Source organism: Rissa tridactyla, chromosome 6 (assembly GCF_028500815.1).
Source record: "Rissa tridactyla isolate bRisTri1 chromosome 6, bRisTri1.patW.cur.20221130, whole genome shotgun sequence".
Taxonomy (NCBI): Eukaryota; Metazoa; Chordata; class Aves; order Charadriiformes; family Laridae; genus Rissa; species Rissa tridactyla.
Window position 1 is genome coordinate 4,157,328 of NC_071471.1, and position 19,017 is coordinate 4,176,344.

General features: G+C 39.1%; 1 protein-coding gene across 13 annotated transcripts in view; it reads right to left on the reverse strand.

Annotated features, from left to right (window-relative positions):
- The window catches only part of NAALADL2 (N-acetylated alpha-linked acidic dipeptidase like 2), a 647,972-nt gene that overhangs the window by 427,876 nt on the left and 201,079 nt on the right, over positions 1-19,017 (reverse strand). For all 13 annotated transcript variants that reach the window (XR_008467120.1, XR_008467121.1, XM_054206722.1 and 10 more), the window contains one exon: positions 14,917-15,418. Coding sequence is in view for 11 of the 13 variants with exons in the window: in XM_054206722.1 (XP_054062697.1) it covers positions 14,917-15,418 (502 nt within the window). In the remaining 2 variants the exon portion in view is untranslated. The remainder of the gene's footprint in view (positions 1-14,916; positions 15,419-19,017) is intronic.

Below are 19,017 nucleotides of genomic sequence, written 5' to 3' on the forward strand. Positions count from 1 at the left end.
CTAGTATTTCCCATAGGTCTGGAATTCTTCTGGTAATCAGGGAAAAGCAAGTGAAAACTTTGTTGCGTTGCCTTCAAGATCAAATAAGGACTTCTCCACAGAGCTCTCATCCATTACATACAATCAGAGCCATACGATCACCTGTAAGCAAATGTTCACTTTAATTTTCCATATCTAGTAGAGTATGGTCTCGCTCAAAGCTAGTGCTAGCTTTATGGGCTCAAATAATACTGTAAGTAAAAATCATTTGATTTTACTATGGTTTCTCAAATATTCCCAGGGCAACTTACATACTGTCTCAAAAATATGCTAACAGAGATAGATTATTTCCCTCTCAGCTATAATAATAATGAACACATCTCAAATGCATTCTAATAGTTCCATGATTTGAAACATTGGTGGGGGCAAAGAAAAATAAGAGCTTTTCTGGCAGCCCTTCAACGGCATCCGCAATTGCAAGAGAAGCTAATCTGTTGTTTGCAATACAAAAAAGCATAAAGATGCATCTTCTAGCTGGAGGTGAATCTAGAAAAGAACACTAATTTTCCATTACTATCAAGTCATCTATTTAAAGGATTATGGACACGACTATGTTGTTGCTTCTGGAATAGCTGCCCTGTCATTCTCGCTAAGGTCACAATTTTTAAGTTATTTTTTTACTATTTTTATGAGGCAGTATTAACAGGCTGTACCATAGTCTGGCACAAGAAATGAAGAAACTATTTGTGTAGGACTACAGTAAGCCTTATGACAATTATTACCATCCTTCTCTGGGTAAAATTACTTTCCCCTCATTCTAGAAAAAGTAACAACTTTGCCTTTAGGGTAATATATCTTGAATTACTGGTGGAACATCACCTTCCTCATCCCAAAGTCACTCTTCCTGAGTGGCTCAACAGCACATAACAAATACTTAAAGACTCATCTTTAAATCTCTTTCGTAACTCTGCTGAACCAAGAGTCACATAATATAATGCAGCCTGCAACCAGTGTTTTAACATACAATAAATAAGAGGAGTTAAAATGTCTTTAGGTACCAAAAGGTCCAGTATATAACCCAATCTTAAAGTTAATTCTTTTTGGGTAGACTGGTTTATTCAGCCAGCGCATTTCAAATGCAAACATCCTGAATTCTTTGGAAGATAAAATAATTTCTGAGTAAGTGTGTAAAGAAATCCTATGCTAAAAGGTGCTGTGGGAACATCCGCTGCTCTTATCCGGGATGAAGCAAACAGGATCTGATCTCACAGAGAGTCGGCTGCTTTGGAGAAACCAAACAGACACGAGTGAAGATGGCTCAGATGAAGCCCTTCAGAAGCAAGAAGACCCTGGTGGCGTCATGTCCTTTGCCAGGAGGAATGTGCTTAGCTCAGCCGGGACCCCCTGGAAGGACCCAGGGATTTCCCTGAGGCAGTTCAGGAAAAGTAACTGAGGGAAGGCAGCCAAGCAGCAAAACATTTTGATTCAGTACGTTCCATTCCACAGTTCTGCTAGAAAAATGTTGACACCCCCTCAAAATAAATCCAGGAAATGACCAGTTTTGAAGACGCCAGGGAGGCAGCGTGCCCAGCTGAGCCTGCTGCAAACCGAACTGTGAGCTCTGCTCCAGAGGAGAGCACCAGGGCAGCAGGAGCTTGAATTCCACACCTCCGAGGAGAGCCCTGCTCTCCAGGCCACCGCGGGGCTTCCCTGGTGGGTCCCCACAGCCTCCTTAGCAAGCCAGTGCTTGGCAGGAGCGCTCACTCACCTGAGGCCTTAATTTGGTAAGGGATAATTTGATCTTTAATGTCAGTCTTAATTACGTTAACTAAGGGGAAGGGATCCAATGGTACTGCCAGCATTTAATCCGGGGTATGACTCACCCTGATTCAATTAACTGTTTCCCAAACAGCGAGACCTTTTTAACTTCAAGACAGGAGAAAATGAGAGAGAGGGAAAAGAGCCCTAAACCTCTGCAAGTCTTGCTCGTCCTCGGGGAGCCGCTGATCACTGCTGCCACTGCAACCTGGGCACAATTCCTTCCGTGGCGAGGCTGGCAGAACTGTAAAAACTGTAAAAGCTGTAAAAAGAGCATTAGATTAATCCCGCCAGGATGTGACGAAAGCATGTAAAACCAATTTCCAAAGCCGTAAGACTAAAGTAGGATTTAATTTATTTAGCTTTGTATTTCTAACATAATTCCAAATGATTCTTGTTTTTACAGAGTCTGGTTTAAAAAAAAATAAAAATAAATTTTGCTAGTGGAGAGCTGCAAATCCCAGATAAAAGCCGGCTGTTAAAGCACTGCTATAAACAGCTCCATGCGCCTTCCAGCAGCCCCGTGACAGCGCCCAGCTCCACCTCGGCTCCTGCGACCACCAAAGCCCAAATCCTCTGTTCTAGTTTGGCTTATTAATCAACAGAGAATATTAGTATCAAACCCTCTCAGGCATCCTGGCTAAAACAGCTCAATAATAAAGGAAAACAACTCCAAAAATTTAGTTTAATGCTAGCACCCTCTATCAGATGAAGTTATCGTCGCCTTTTTCTAGAAGCCAATTGATGAAGAATTGCAGAATCCGATCTCATCTGACCACAGCTGACAAGAAGAAAAGGACATCAGTGCAGGCTTGAGCCTCTGAAGCGTATTTTAAGAACTGCTTTCTTCTCTGCCAGAAACCCACGGGAAGGCAGTGGGGTGGCTGGCAGAATAGGGCCACCCTGCCACCGGGACGACCGACCGGAGTGCAATCTTTTCAATCTGCTTTTAAGATTTTGGTTAGCTTACTTGACCCATAACGTAACAAGACAGGGCATACGCTGCATTAACACAGCAGCTTTCATTTAAACGAGCTTTTACAAGTGCCGCAGAACACATGTAGAACTCACCTCTTGTGTTCCTCCGTCATCTCCTTCTCTGGGTACTCGGAAGTATGGACACAAAAACACGCAAGCTATAATTTCTTTTTTTTTTTTAAATCCTATTTAAAAAAAAAAAAAAATCCTCCTGCTTTGAGGAATTCAAAAAAGGGATCCATATTCTGGGTTTATATCTGAAAGCAGGAAATTTTATCATATTGTCCTTGCACTATGATTAGGAGAAAGAAAGAACGGCACTACCTCCTGAGGAACTCATTCCACATCCAAAGTATTATTGGTTTTCAAAACTGCACTCCAAGATCTTTTCTGTACATGTAACAAATTTCACTGACCTCAGTATGCGTCAATAAAATGTCTGAAAAGACTAATGAAACACCAACATTGCAAAAAACACTAGAAAGAAAACATGAAATCATCTCACCTCGCCTCTTCTATGCCACAGATGTAGAACACCTTGTGTTCAACAATGTAACGACAGTTTGTCTGTCCAACACCACAAGAAAGTCATAATGAAATTTGTTTCAATCATCACCTTATCTGTGCTGTATACTTTTATTTTTATTTTAATGCTTGATCTTTCAGACATTGGTTCTTTTTGTATTTTTTTTTCCCCACGCCAGACTAAGAAGCCCAGGTATCTAGTTTCATGTGGAAATATTTCTGCTCTGTGATCGACTAACTTCTGCCTATAGGAAACAGCCTTTACAAAACTTATTTCAATTAAAAGTCAAAAACAAGTTTTCCACGAGAACAAAAGGAATACCCGTATTAACTTCCAAAACACAATGTCTTATCTATCTTTTTTAGCACATAGGCCAAATAACTCAAAACCAAAATCCCCACCAAGGTCTGGGCTAGGATTCTGAGGACCTATGCAGACTTAACTCTTCTTTGTCACAGAGTTTCATTTTCTTAAATAGTTTTTAGAAATATTAGCAAAGAAAAACAAGCATTATAACACAGAAGAGAACCATTTGTATTTGCACCGCTAGCAACACAGTGGCAGGTTCCATTTGCCTTGCACTAAGCATATTATGAATAATTCAGTTTCTTGCTTTGTTCCCTAAATAGTTGACAGGGAATGGAAACTTTATTCATGACTGTACGGCCTTTTGCTAAGCCTGTCTATTTATTGAATAATGCACACCACAGGGTCCATCACCTAGGTTAGGTTAGCATTTATTAAAAACAAAAGCATTCAATAACTATTACTAACAAATGGCCGTGAAACAAGCAACTTCCCAGAACTACCACCTTTTTGCTTGCAAATAGCACTCAGCCAGCTATTTAAATAATTAAATGGTCTCAATCTGCACTGCATCAGCCTTGGCTCCCATAGCCTTCGACAGGAAAGAGATTCCAGAACCACTGGGAACATGTTCCTGCCTCGGCCACGATCGTAACTGCAAATATGTGAGCCCTCTGCTAAATCACAGCTGTCCTGCTGCAACAAAGAAAACCATTGCCATCAAAGGCATACTGACATTTTCATGGACTCCTTACCCTTTTTTAACTATCAGTCTTTCTTCCCACTAACTCCCTTCTTCATGTATTTGGCGAACTTCTGGCCTTCTCCAGTCTATAAGCTCCAGTTCACCACTTGAATGGAAGCAAAACGTATCATTGCACAGAGTGTAACAGGAGTATTGGATAGTTGAGTCACGGCAACATGCTTCAAAACTTTGGTCGTTTGGTCAACTCTATAGTATATAGGAGGATTACTGCTTCAGCCTCAGGTATACCTGAGCTTCCAAAGGAGAGACATCCCAAATTATTTCCTTTCTCTAGACGCAGATCTCAGCAAAAATACTACCATTCAAACAAACTCCTCTCTGAAGAGCTTTCTGAAAGTTGCTGGAGAGAAATCAATCTTTGATGGGGTCCTAACCCCCACAGCAACAGCGACTTTTTCCCTTAAGCCCTCACATAACGCACTTAATCTGCCTATGGGCTAATAAAGTTTGAGCACCCATTAAAAAAAGTAAAACGAATAAAACCCTCAAATGTTAGCTCCTCGCTGAAAGGGAAAGACCTGAGGACTACTACATATACTGAGCTTTTATGATTCTGACAGCACTGGTACAAGGCAGTCTCTGGAAACTATAGAAAAGAAAGAAAAACATCGAAACAGCTGAAAAGATGGAAGTTGCTGAATTTTCTCCATTCTGTTAAGTAACCAACTTTCACGAAAGATAAACAAAGACATCAAGTTGGTGAGGACCAGAGATTGCTTTGGCAGAAAATGTCACCACACACACAAAATTCCCCAACTAGGAATAAAAATCCTGAGGTTTATGAGAAACAAGATTTCCAAACAATTTTACTTCTGAGCCATTTGAACGCTTTGTTTCGATAGTGACATTTCAATTGACTTTTCAATTTTTACTTTTTACTAAAGGAAAAATGGACAGAGAGAATTCCATTTAACTGGAATAATTCAACCTTTTCATCCTGGAAAAAATACTTATAAAATAAGCGGAGTATGAGTCCATATTTTAACTTGGGCAGGAACTAGTTCATCAGGAAGTCATATGTATGTAAATTTGTGTCAATTACATGTGTCCAACGGAAACATCGGCTTATATAAAGGATGAGACTTCTCACACGTTTAAAGATTACCCATTGTCGAGACTGAGAAAAATCAGACATACATACTGACCTCCCGCATTATTTAAATTCTAGTCCATAAAGAGTAGTCTAGAAAGTCAAAAAAGCCAACCAACTTGTTTAATTTTGAAAAGTGTAACACTGAACAAGTTCCAATATTACCAGGAAAAGCCCCGACTTCTCAATACATTTCATATTTGTTTCAGATTGGCAGCTAATACACTTCAGAAACTCATCAGCTTTCAAAGAGAATTGAACTGGGAATAGAAGCCCCTTAATGCAAGCCTACTGTAGAAGACTATTATTACAATTGATTATTATTCAGACAATATCAATTTCATTATCCCCGATCGATGCCTAGCAATGCTCCTCAGTAGCCTTCAGTTACAAGCGCTGCATGAACAGTAACTTAATACTGCACAACAAATTGCAGTCCTGCTGCTCCCAGTAAATTCCGTAACAGTCTGACTTATTAGCAGGCTTCTAGTAAATAGCTGTCATAGGTGCTGACTGTGGGGAACTGGATGTCAAAGCACCACCAAAGAGGGTCGAGAAAACTCTTTCCCCTCGAGGCTTTGTTAATTTGATTCATGTGTACAGGCAGGAAACTAATTGCTAATTGTTGCAGTGCATACCGTGGAATCACAGCACTCCACTCAAACGCCGTATCTCAAGAGTACCAATAGGCTTCAGTTTTACACTCCGCTGATGAGAGATGCATCCTAAACAGGAATTTGCGAGCGTTTGGCGCTTAAGAAATTTGACAAGACGACTCTTTGCAATGCCCTGTGCCACCATCTCCTCGGAGAATGCAGCCACCCTCTAAGCACACCGTATCGCCAAGAAGCTGTGAGCCAACACGCTTAACTCAGCAGGAGCCAACTCTTACGGTTGTTCACGCAATTAGTAGATAGTCGGTATCTAGTGCCACTAATTAAATTGTTAAGGGGTTTTGTTCTGGAAGGTTTTTTTCCTCAGGATCTTTGTAAGTACATCCCTGGGACCACCAGCCAAAATTGTTGGTTCTCCTTGTTTGAGTTGCAAGGAGTGGACAGTGGAGGACAAGTTTGTCCAATTTCTGCATCCTCTAGGATTTTCCCAGCGGAAGCAATTGGCCAAAAATGAAAACCAGTTGTCATCTCAACAAGCCACATGCTTTCCTCCTTCAGATTCTTTCTGTTAGAAGAAATATGGTTTTGGTTACACCTATAAAACTGATGAATGGCAACATAAATAAGTCTTTTTCCTCTAAATGCTGCCTTTTAGCCAGCACTAGTGTCAGCATCGCTCAGAAATGTCTAGTCAAGTGCTCTCTTTTTCAGGTGAAGTCAAGCACAGGGCCTACCGCTCACCAAAAGTTTTTTTAAAAGGTATGGAATTTTAAAACTCCTTAGATGTTTCACCATCTGTTCCAGTTCGACATGTTGAAACAGAAACAATCCCCTGAAAACTTGAGCTTTCCCAACAGCATGAATAGGCAAAGGGTAGAGGGAGATGTCCCAGGGACAGCCCAGCAAATGGGAACATTCAAGGTATCATCAAGTCCCTCTGCGATCCCTGCATTAGTCCAAGCAGGCAGGAGCGAGGTATGCTAGACCTTCAAAAAAGCAAATTACTCCCTCACCCAAGCTGGCACAGCTCCTTTCATCATCTTTTATGAAAAGTAGTACTCGTCACCACTCAGAACTGCTGTTCTAATTGGGACTAAATTGCCCCACACTTTTCAGCAATCACGGTAAAGAGGTAGATTGAGAGAGGCTGATGGTTGGACTAGATGATCTGAAAGATCCCTTCCAACCTAGGCAATTCTATGACTCTATAATGGCCATGGAAATTGGTTCTCTCTCTAAACCCTAACCACACTTGTGCTATGATGACTTCGAGGCAATTTCGGCGAGGTAATCTTTAATTTGAAAATAAGGAAGATTATGCAATCCAAAAATAAGAGATCACAGGAAAATTCATTTTTACTCTATAGCCTATCATAAACTAGTGTTGACTTTCTTAGAAAATGTGAGGCGCTGCACTAACACGCAGATGTGCAGGAAAGCACCCCGATGGGAGAAGTTCAGGTGTCAGGTCCTGTTCCACCTAATGCAGAACCGGACTGTGACCTTCCGTCCCCTGTGTCCCATGGAACCTCTCAACGGTGCTGAGCTGTCCCCACGTTCCCCTCCCAAATCTCCACCCTGAGCCTGGGAATGTTGCCTTGAAACAGACACTGTACCACAAAACAGGTGGATATATGAAATAAATAAATAAATAATTTTTTAAAAAAGAATCGTCTTCAAAAATGCCCAATTAGCTTATCTATACATTTTGCTGTTCCGCAAAATACACTTTCTGGAATGATACATTTATAAGAAAACACTCAAAAACCTCATTCTCAGTGTTCACACCGATGACCTGGGATGTCCACACAGGACATCACAAACAAGACACAAATCCTTCTGCTTCTCTTCTTTTGAGAGAAGGTCTCAGAGGTTTGGCAAGCTTGCTTTTATTTTCTTACATCTCATAGACAAAATATTTTTGTCTTTGAAGAGTTTCTTAATCGATAAATTGGCCCAATTGTGATCTTCTTTCTATTTTCCCTAGTACAAAACTGTATGCTCTTTTTGAGAAAAGAAAAAGACAGAAGCATTCATGTGGGCTGCGTCAGATAAGGAAATTTATCAAGGGAATCATTGCTTATTATGCTGATGTGAATACACAGCTTACTGGATCTGATTCATTACTATATCACACTGGTGTATTGCTTAGAAAAATTATTTGAAGGCAACACTGTGTACTTCATTTACAAAGGACATGGTATATAACACACACAAAAAAAAATATCAGACTTTACTGTAAATGATTTCCCAAATCAAACATGTAAAAATCAATATATTTTTATGGTTACCATTAAAAAAATCAACTGAAAGGAAAAATTGTTCTCAGTGAACCACATGGTGGACTTGAAACGTGAAACACGTCCTTATAATGGTAAGTAAAGCATAAGCTAAGACGTTTCTTCAAAAAGGAAGAGGATTTTCATAAGCATATGCTGTAACTGACCCTAACAGGAACAAACTTACACCTCCTTCTCAAGCATTATACCGACTTAATTCTTTCTTCTACAGGAAAAAAAAAAAAAAGAGTGCGCTATGTTTGGCATATTTAAAAAAAGAAAAAAGAGGCAAACTGAATGAAACCAAAGAAAACTATAAAAACCGCAAGCCGTTCTATTAACACCTCTGAAGTACAGATATAACCAATTTTTTTGGTTTAAAAAAAAATAAAATACGTATTTGACATAAGTGGGTATCTGGAGCCTAAATTTATCGAGCCACTGTTCCACAGACACTGCTCAGGTCACGCGGGCCATCTTTCTTCCACAAAAGACACCTCCCCGTGTTCTCAGAGCCATTCTGCGCTAGGGAGGCAGCAGGAGGATAAGGGGGAACCTTTCACTTGTTTGACATTACTCTTATCTCCTTTCAAAAGGGGCTTTGAACTTATAAATAGACACTGAAAATTATCATGTGAATAAAGAGAATCCCAAGTGATTACCCAGAGTGTGGGAATGAAACAAACCTACAGAGCTTGCTTAGCTCCTGCTTACCCAGGGAAGTGCCAACATCCATTTCTAAAGATGTAGTGGGCAGGACTTCAGACTCAGTCGAACTATATTCAACACTTGCATTTTCTGTGGCAACGCAATAAACATCTGAGATTGATACAGAGGAGGGAACAGGACGAGCTCCCACAGAGATTTCCTTTTTGCAATGCATTTTTCAGCTGTTGGCATGACAAAAAACAGAATTTGCTCGTGTACAGAGGACACAAAGAGCAGTAGTGAGCAGTGGTCTAGGCCAGCAGACTGCTGCCATCGGCCATATAGAGGTCAGTATGTAGCTATTAATTAACAGAGGACCTTAACAAGAGTAGGGACAAAACAGGTCTTTCCTAAGAGAAGCAGTCACCAGAGCTCTCCTTTCTCCCCTCGTACCCTTCCTTTGGAACAAGAGGCTCTGCTCCTGCCCTGATTTCTCACTCCTGGGACAGCAAAGTCAATTTTGCCAAGCAGCAGCCTGTAAATTTAATCCAGTCCAAATCTCTGGAACCAAAATCTTCCAAGAAGTTCCAAAGGGGCTCTCTTTGCTTGCTAGGTCTGTTTCACAGGCTTGACCCAACAAAAAGGTGTGAAGCTGCAGGTTTTTAAGGATACTGATTATAACTGATCAGGAACAAGCAACACTTGGGTCTGGAAGTTTCTCACTTTCAGAAAAAACAAGTCCTTTTCGCACTGCGTAGGCACTTTTCTTTCTTTGGCCACAACCGCACAGGAGAGCAGTTGCTGTCTACTCTCCCAAAGCCCTTTGAAGAATTAAGCTTAAGTTATGGATGGCACCAGGCACCAGTGACAAATCAATTCTTGCCAGAGATGGATTTGTGAGATTCTGCAGGTGATATTACCAGCTGGAAGGAGGAACAGATATGCCTCCAAAGGACAGTTAGTTACAACGAGATGTATTACAAAGGGATTTAAACCTCCCTATAGCTTGAAGGGGTGAAAAACCGATAGCGAAGAAAGCATTTGAGTGAGAATATACAGGATGAAAAGCAGAGCTGAAATGTAGGAGCTGCTCCACAGACTGGATGAAGAGCAAAGCAAAGACTCTTCTGTCTGTGGCTCCCCAGTCTTAATCATGGAGAAATGTATCCAAGAGGACCGTGAATCTGACAGTAACCAAGACATACTGTGTAATTCCTTTCACCAACCGTACAGGAGTATTAGAATTTTAAAAATAGCATTTGAGAGAATTAACTATTCTGATAAATAAGGCATAGCTAGAATTACCATCGACATCACCGCAACTGTCCATTTTTCATTACACTTACTATTCAACATGAATCTTTGTTTAGCAGTTTAATTTACAGAAGTCAACCTCAAAATTTTAAAATAAATATGATGGCCCCAAGTTCTCAAAACAAATTAGGACTGTTTAATTTTTACATGGTTTTGGAAAGGCAAAATTGAAATAATTTCATATAAAATAAAATAAAAATACCACCTTTCAAATTTCCCCTATTGAAATGCTCTGCACTGTTAAACATGCAACACAATGTATTTTCTTCAAGAAAAAGATGACAAATTGGAGAGCAGTAGTTATTACAATATTATAGGTCTTTAAAGAGACTGTATTTTTGCTACTTTTTGTGCTTTCATTACCTTGTCCCTTTAGATTTTGTTAACAATATTCAACTCAAACCTTAACTGAAAACACCTGAAGTTCATTTTGCACAAAACTCAACTGTTTACTATTCAAAAATATAAAAGCTTAGCGACATATATGATGACCAAAACCTTGGCAGTTGGTGACAGTAACCTTGAAGTCAGTGACAATGCTCCCTCTAACTCCAGACCAGCGTGTCTCAGATTTTTTCCCTTGTCGTGTCCTGAAGGTACAGCAAGAAAAAAATCAGCCAGGAGGCAGAGGGAACACTACACAGCACAAACAGCACACTCGTCTTTCATTTGGGGAAAAAAAAAAAAAATAAAAAAATTCTACTTATTGCATAGCTAACCTGCATCTAGCAGATGCACAACACCAGGATGAAGATACACAACTTTAGCACCTCACTTCTTATATACAGCAAAAAGTAAAAAACCGCTGAATTTTCAAATGCACTTAAAGTGATTTTAGAAAATTGAATACCATTTTAAGAAGTAGCTTAAAAACCATCAGTTTTCATTGACTATTGGGCTCGTTTACTTTTGAGAGTTCAACAGTGTGCTTAGCAAAATTGTCGGGTGTTTCTGTATTTTTAAAAGTCTACCTCTTATGACTTTAAGCATTTATTACAAACTTTAGAGACCTACACATCTAAACGCATTCATCATGTTTGAAAACAGGACTTTTCCTATTCTAACAATTAGATTGCGGAGCTGCGGACACATTCCACAGGGAGCAAGACCGCGGACTCCAAGCACAGGTGACTTCTCTCCAGCTATGCCCTCTTGACACGCTCGCTCTAAAAGGGCTCTGAGAACTCAGTCTTGCCGTGGAGTCTCAACCTCGCTGTCCCAGGAGATAGCCTACTTCCAGCCTATAAATTTTACCAGCTTTGTCCATCTGTGTTGCTCCGGTACATTCTGCTGGTTACGGATATAATTTTAAACAGTGCCTGAGGTATTCTGTATCTCAACTTCCACCTGGTCTCTTTTGGATGTGGGATTTATGCCCTTTTTATGTTCACCCTGAAGGCTTGTGGGAGCTAAGTTACACCAGACTTGAACTAAAACCTTTCCATTTATCTTCCAAGAGAAAACTGAAGAGAAGTCATATTCATGGCACAGACAGAATACTACTAGATTCCTATCAGCTCAGTGATGTTTGCAGAATTCTGTCTTTTTTTTTTTACCAGTTCTGACTCTGCCCGTACTACGGAGCAGGTTGCTTCTCTAATGAATATTTAGATGAGAAAATTTAGCATTCACGCTCCTAAAATGTAAGATTTACTGATTGAATACTATTAACAATATTTGTCCTAATTTTTGCCAGCACGTAAAACACCAAGTGCAGGGTAAGGAAAACTCTTCATGTTTTTTGTGGTGACAGCTTTCCCCCTTTCTCAGGCACCTCTGACAACCTAAGTCCTCTTGAAATCTCTGAAACATCAGGAGAAAACCGATTTCTGCTTTTTATTGTCAACACTATAAGCACTTCCCTACAGAGGGTGGGGGTTCAAAAAGGCTTACAGAGATAATCTTTACTTAGGCTTTATCATTAATTAGGCAACTTGGACAAGGCCAGTAATTACAACCATGCTAAACTGTACTGAGTTTCTGTAGCATTGGTGTTTTACGGGAAGCAAGCTGCCAAGTTGAAGGAATAAAAGCCAACATTGACTTGTCTTACCTACTGACTCCTAGTACATCTACCGTGAAAAATGTGTAACGTGGACCTGGCTGGTGTAGATGGCCAGTAAAGGACCGACGGAAGACCAACACACGAGCTCCTACCAAGAGCCTCCACTGGAGAAGGTGGACAGGAACGCCTGCATCTCCCATTTCAGCAAACCGTGCAGACAAACTACCTACATGATTCTCCATTCCTAACACAGACTGGCAGAGAGGCTTCCTTCAACTCGCACAGAATCCAGTCCGAATCCCAGCAAAATCAACTCAAGTTTCCCTGTGCGCTTCCACAGCCTCTTTAGAAGCCCAGAGGGTCCCAATCCTCAAAGCTTTGTCTGCCTGAGCAGATTTCATCCCAATAGGGAGTTCCCACCCCAGACCCCCAAGCACGTTAAGGTGATGTCTGCTTGGGCGATATGACTGGCCCTGCTGTGTCTTTTATACGTTTGTCTTCTAAGTCCTTTACCAGAACTGTTAGCAAAATCCCTTAGCATTATTGAGCCTGATCTAAGTAGTAAACGAAGAAAATTAAATTAACGTCATTCTCAGTAACATTTAGAAATTGCAAGCTAAGCAGCTGCCACTTACTCATAGTAACTCAAAGTATATTATATTGAAAGAAGTCTTACAATAGCAAATATTGATTTTGTCAGGTTTGGGCTTTTTTTTTTTTCCCCAAGCAACATATGTTGCGTGTTCTATATTTGTGAGGCTACATAGACGCGGGTTTCATTGCGGCGGCTCTGACTCTTGCCAAACAGATGTTGAGGGAAATCAACTCAACACAAGATGAGATAAAAACTGTCTCAGATCAAAATGTTGGGTTAAGAAAAACCTTGTGGGTAATGCAGTATACTAAAAGCATTGATTATATATTAATATACAGAATTGATAGGTAGATGAATTAATACTTGATTACATTTGTTGAAATCATGCTATTAGGTAGAAAAAAAATTACCAAGTTAACCAAATGCTAAGAATTATGTTAATTAAAGGATAGCAACTACGTAAGATTTTTAAGTTACAAAAGTATTCATGTAATTCCTTTTACCTGAACTCCAGATTCTCACCAATATCTGAATAGCTAGCTGAAATACTTTGTGAAGTGATGAAGAGTTTGAAGAGGGATGTTTTTAAACCACTCTTTGAAATAATAAAATGGCAAATGATTCCCAGTCCCTGAACACAAAGAATTGGAGAATTATCCTGAGACTGACAGAGTTCTCCACAATTTGCTGTAATTTGTGTAATACCCAATCAGTAGGGCCTAGTTTATTCCAATACTTTGTTCATGACTAAGCCTAACGACAGAATTTGGTTCAATTTACTATCTGAGAAGACAAAGAGGTTAATTTTTTACCAGAGCCAACATTTTTCATCACCTATACCCTTTCCCACTATGAAAAAAAATCAGATTTGTATATAGTAGTGTCAATTCTGCGCATGAAAACTGACATTAAAACCTTCATACATACTTTTTCCCTTGAATTTAGTAACAGTATTGGCTCAAAACATGGTACTAACAACTTCAGGATTTTAGGCTTGCTTTAGCAAATATAATAAAAGACAAATTATGATAGAAGACTCCTGTGGTTACTTTCAATGTGTTTCTGATTTACTCAAGAACAACTCTTTGGATGTCCATGACAACAATCCTTTCCAACCTCAGGTAGCGTATGTAAGATCTGCTGCTACTGAACAGCTACGGTTCAAAAAAAATCTGCAACGCGTTTCCTTTACCATAAAAAGGAACTTGCAGTTCCAGAAGCCAGAAACAAGCTCATCTGCCCGTCCCATATAGAAATAACTTTCAAAAGTTGGCAGGAAAACCTAGTTTCTTCCACATTCACTGCTACAGAAAAGTGATTATACTCCGACACAAACGTGTTATAGAAACTTTCAAAGCAGTGAAAAAATTCCACATGGATAAAAAAACAAAAGGCAGACCAAAAACCAAACCCAGACAGTAGATATTTTAGAACATTTTATAGTCATAAAACAGGTACTAAAGAGAAAAAAAAAAATAAAAAATCACAGTCTTTCAGAGATCAATTTTTCCCCTCCTAAACCCACCCATGCAGACTAAAGGTTTACTTCACTGTGTAGATTGAAAAACAAAAGCCAGGATTCATTTATTTGCAAGACACTACATGGGGATTTCTTAAAGTACCAAATATTACAAAACACCATCTAAAATCCTGCTTTTTGACATAGTTAGTTGACAATCGACTGAGTCTAGGACAGCTCGTCTATTGTCTATATTTCTATTCACTTTGAATTATCTATGGTTTTTGATCCATGTACATTAAAGATAATTTTAATATATTTAGCTACAGAGTGTTATCAGAGCAAAAAATCAAAATTCACATTGCTAAAAATTACTGTAGTTTTGTATAGGTTTATGAAAGCTTCCCAAGCGTTATGAGAAAACTGAACATGAAGATAAAGTCAAGGTTTGCAAATAAGATTCCACATAAAAAAAAAAACCACAAGAAGTCTTAAAATCGGCACTCTGCATTTAGACAAAAACATGTGAAGGTACATACCTGTAAATCCGTTGAATATTTTCAGCTTTGATTTCCTTGAGAATTTCATGGTAGATATGAAGGTTATTTGGTTCTTGAGACGTTGGGAGAGAAGGGCATTTCTTGCGTGCATAATATCCTATCACAATTCCAAAAATAAATAAAATCAAAGCAGTGCAAAATACTTTCAGTATCCGAAAAAAATTGCAGCGGTTGCTCTTTGGTGCTTGTCTCGTATAGTGTGAGATGTAGTCGGGGTCTTCCTGAAGCCGCTGGAATCTTCCCTTTGGAGAAGATGATGGCTGGATGGGCTCGAGATCAAGGTCAGGGCTCTGCGAGTTTCCCAGGTGATGCTGGACCGCACCACCCAGTCGGAAATGGTCAAAGCCAGGCTCCTCCAGCTCTTTTTCCATGTCCCATTCCAGTTCCAGCGCTGTGGCTTGGAGCTCATCGTTGTCAAGGTACGGAGAGTGCCCCTGTGCTCTCTGGTCTGCATTCACTTTGTGATAAGCCATCTTTTTATCTATTAAAACAAAATTTAAAAAAATAATAAATAAATGTTTGTTTCCTTATGTCTACATAAATAAATTATTTATTCTTTGCAAACCTGGGAGAACCAAACATATCTAATAAAAAGCAAAAACTGGGTTCTCACTATTTCTGTTTCCATCGTTCTGTCTTCTTTTATAGGATGAGCAGTTTCATGAACATCGTCAGAGGGGAAAGAAGATATTTATAAAGGATTACAACATATTGTAAGAATATGAATAAAGGGGATTTTTCAAGTGACAATGGCAAAACACAAAAGTTACCCTATTATTTTGTCAGTCCCCCAGATAATATTAAAAAATTGAGCGAAGGCACAGAGTTTCCAAAACAATTATTTGCTACCTGAAAGTAATTTTAAAGCTTAACAACTGTGTGTATCAATTTCATTTCACACACCATACAAAATAATGCTGTTAAAATAATGCTGTTAAAATAAAGTTGAAAAAGTAGAAATAATATAGCTTGCCTGATCTGATTCTAAACACAAGGAAAAGATAAGTTAAAAAGGAAATTTCAGGGTGACACTGTACTTACACATCAATAAAAGGCCTCCATTTAGATGGAACATTCTATTATTTAGAGGTATTTTAAATGCATAGTTCCTGAATGACTGATGAATTTACTTAGAAATTGTCCCAGCTGCTTTGCTCCACTTATTTTTGCCATTTTAATGAATCAAAAGCGCTGCCAGGTAAGTATTTATATCAAAATCATTCCTTTAACAGCAAGGCGTATCTGCGGCGCTTCTAGATAGTTCTATGGAAGTATGAGCCCTCTAAAGGGAACTCTGACCTCCAGTACAAACATTCAAAGTCAATTTTCAACAAATCATTTTTAACAGACTGCAACAATAGGGTGCCATTTCCCTCCATACCTTGACAATAGCTACTCCATCACATAAGCATCTGTAATTTAGGGCTTTTCAAACATCAGACTCGCTCATCAATTAGAATAAAATGAAGATGAAGCTATGAAACCTCTCGCAGTGATGGATATCAGACTGACACCTACAACACTACATTATCCCTCCAGTTTTACATCTTAAGGCGTTTTCTTTCTCTCAGACTTACTTCCAGATAACACTATTGAGGGCACATAATAGATGAACCTACTCTAATGGCAAAGTAGAATTTAGCTTTTTGAAGCTCTCTTCAGAGAGAGCAAAACGTTAGAAAGCACTGATATAATGAAACAGCCTATTGTCCACTGACAGACTGTCTTCCTCTGTATGATACCAATTTTCAGGTCCTATTTCCTTGTACAGCCGTATAAATATCCCTTGCCCATAACTGTCAGGCAGCCTAGGAACAGTCAAGAGAGCCCGTAACTTGAGGTACGCGTTTCGAGTGTAGCTATTGCATATACTTTGCAAATCAATGCTCTGCCCATAGGCCAGATTTTTCCATATGGAGTAGAAGCAACGGAGTTTAGAGTGAGCTAAACTAAAGCACCTCCAATTAGTGAGAAAAGCTGCCCTCAGGTTTGTGAAGGTCCCTCTGGAGTGTAGCTCTACAATCCAGCAGGTCAACCTCTTCCCCCACCCCCCACAGCTGGGCATCACCATGAGATTTCTCAAGGGAGCTCACTGCCTCCTCAACCAGGTTGTTAAGGAAGATGTTTAGTAGTATCGGCCCCAGAACCGATCCCCGGTGCACTAAGCTTCTTACCAAGCACCAACTGGACATCAAGTGATTCATTAATACTCTTTGGAAAGTTGAGCTAAACAATTTTCAAACTATTTATCTGCCCTTTTCACCCTGTCTCCTCCTGTTCTGTGGGTGGAGGGATTAATTTGCAAAACATCAGTGATGGAGGTCACAAGTAGATAATAACAGTTGCCCAATAACCTCACCTTTCCAAGTCCATTTCATACTGCTTTTTAATAGAAATTAATTTAAAGGCGAGTGTTTTGTCCTTTAAGAACAAAATAAATCATTACTGTATTCCATAAATACATAATTTTGACTCAAGAATTACTAGTCATACAAACAGCTTTAGCTAAATAAATAAACCCTTAACTGATTACTACAAATATTACGCATAGAAAAGGCATTAAGGCAGTTTTTCAGATGCAGCTGCATGGCAAATGTTAATCTTGCTGCGCTTATAAATGGTGACCACTGCATATTCACAGTAATTAAGCTTTCTCTGCATTTATGACATTTTAAAAGTGTATGTTATTGTTCAATGGAGTGTATTAATAAAGGTCATTTAAATCTACACATAAGCATATAATAAAAAATCTCATGAAATTTCTTTAAATGGTTGTTAATGCAGATGAGAAGTAACCACACTCCACAGCTTAGTATCTCTGCAATTCAATTTTCATACAAAGCACCAAAACCAGTTACCTTACTCCAGGAAAAAAAACCAAACAACTGAATGAACTAAAATAAAAATCAATATTCAATTCAGTTTTATATTCGAGACCCATCTTTGGTGTATGGGATCCTCTTAGCAACACACGTGCTTTAGTTAAAGAACGGAAAGAATGCAAGAGTAACCCCATTTAACGTCTTCACTTTTTCTACTACTATTGCTAAATTCGTTATTTGAGTGTAAGGACACAGCACGACTTATTTAAGTATCTGAGATTAGGGCCCGCAGTGTATTTAACTATGCCGTCACCGATTTTAGAAGGGCATCTCCTGATTCTCAAGGCACAAATCATTTGTGCCACATAATCTATATCACCAGTTCTATATTTAGTATTTGGATGGTTAAGGAAGTAGAAGTGACTTAAAGATTATGTATTAAATGTATTTTAGGTAGGAATTAGAAAGATAAAGAAAACACCACATAGAGAATAACAAAAAAAATAGAAAATAGAACTACGGATAAACCATGAAGTCAAGAAAAATCACTATGGTACTCTAGTTCAGTCTTCTCTATAACACAGACCACAAAATGAACATATTTTTGAAAGACACTTTTGAAAACTTCAGGAGATAGAAAATCCATTCCATCTGCCAGCAAGCTGCTTCAACATTTAATTGTTGTTAAATACATGTTTTATTATAAAGATAAAAGAGCAACTGCGAAGTGCCAGAAGTCTGAATGCGCACCGAGTGAGCTTTAAACCCATCCTGTAGGGACAGCAAAGGGGATCATAAACTCTGGAACACTGGACAGAACCAAGCATAAGACCAATAAAGTTGATGTGCATTTCTATACTTGTGGAGAGAACATTTGTAGAGAGGTAGCAAATTAACGCTAAATGTCCTTTCAATTAACTGTACACCAGAAATCAGGAAAGTCAGCTTTATCAGATCATTATTGCTTTAACGAGCCCATTTCAAAACTATCTACCTATTCTTTGATCTTAAAAATAACGCATTTACATCCCGATAGGTACACCTTGTTAGGAAACAACCAGAAACGCTTTTTGTGATAGCTTTCCTGATTCAATCCCTTATCGACGAAGCCTCTGAAAACTATATAAAACAGACCACATGAAAGGTGTTACATCTGTATCTGTGCCACTCTCTAATACCTCCCCAACAGCTTATACAAACATTTTAGGAAACTAACAAGGAAAGACCAATACGAATATATTACAGTAAATTCTTTGTG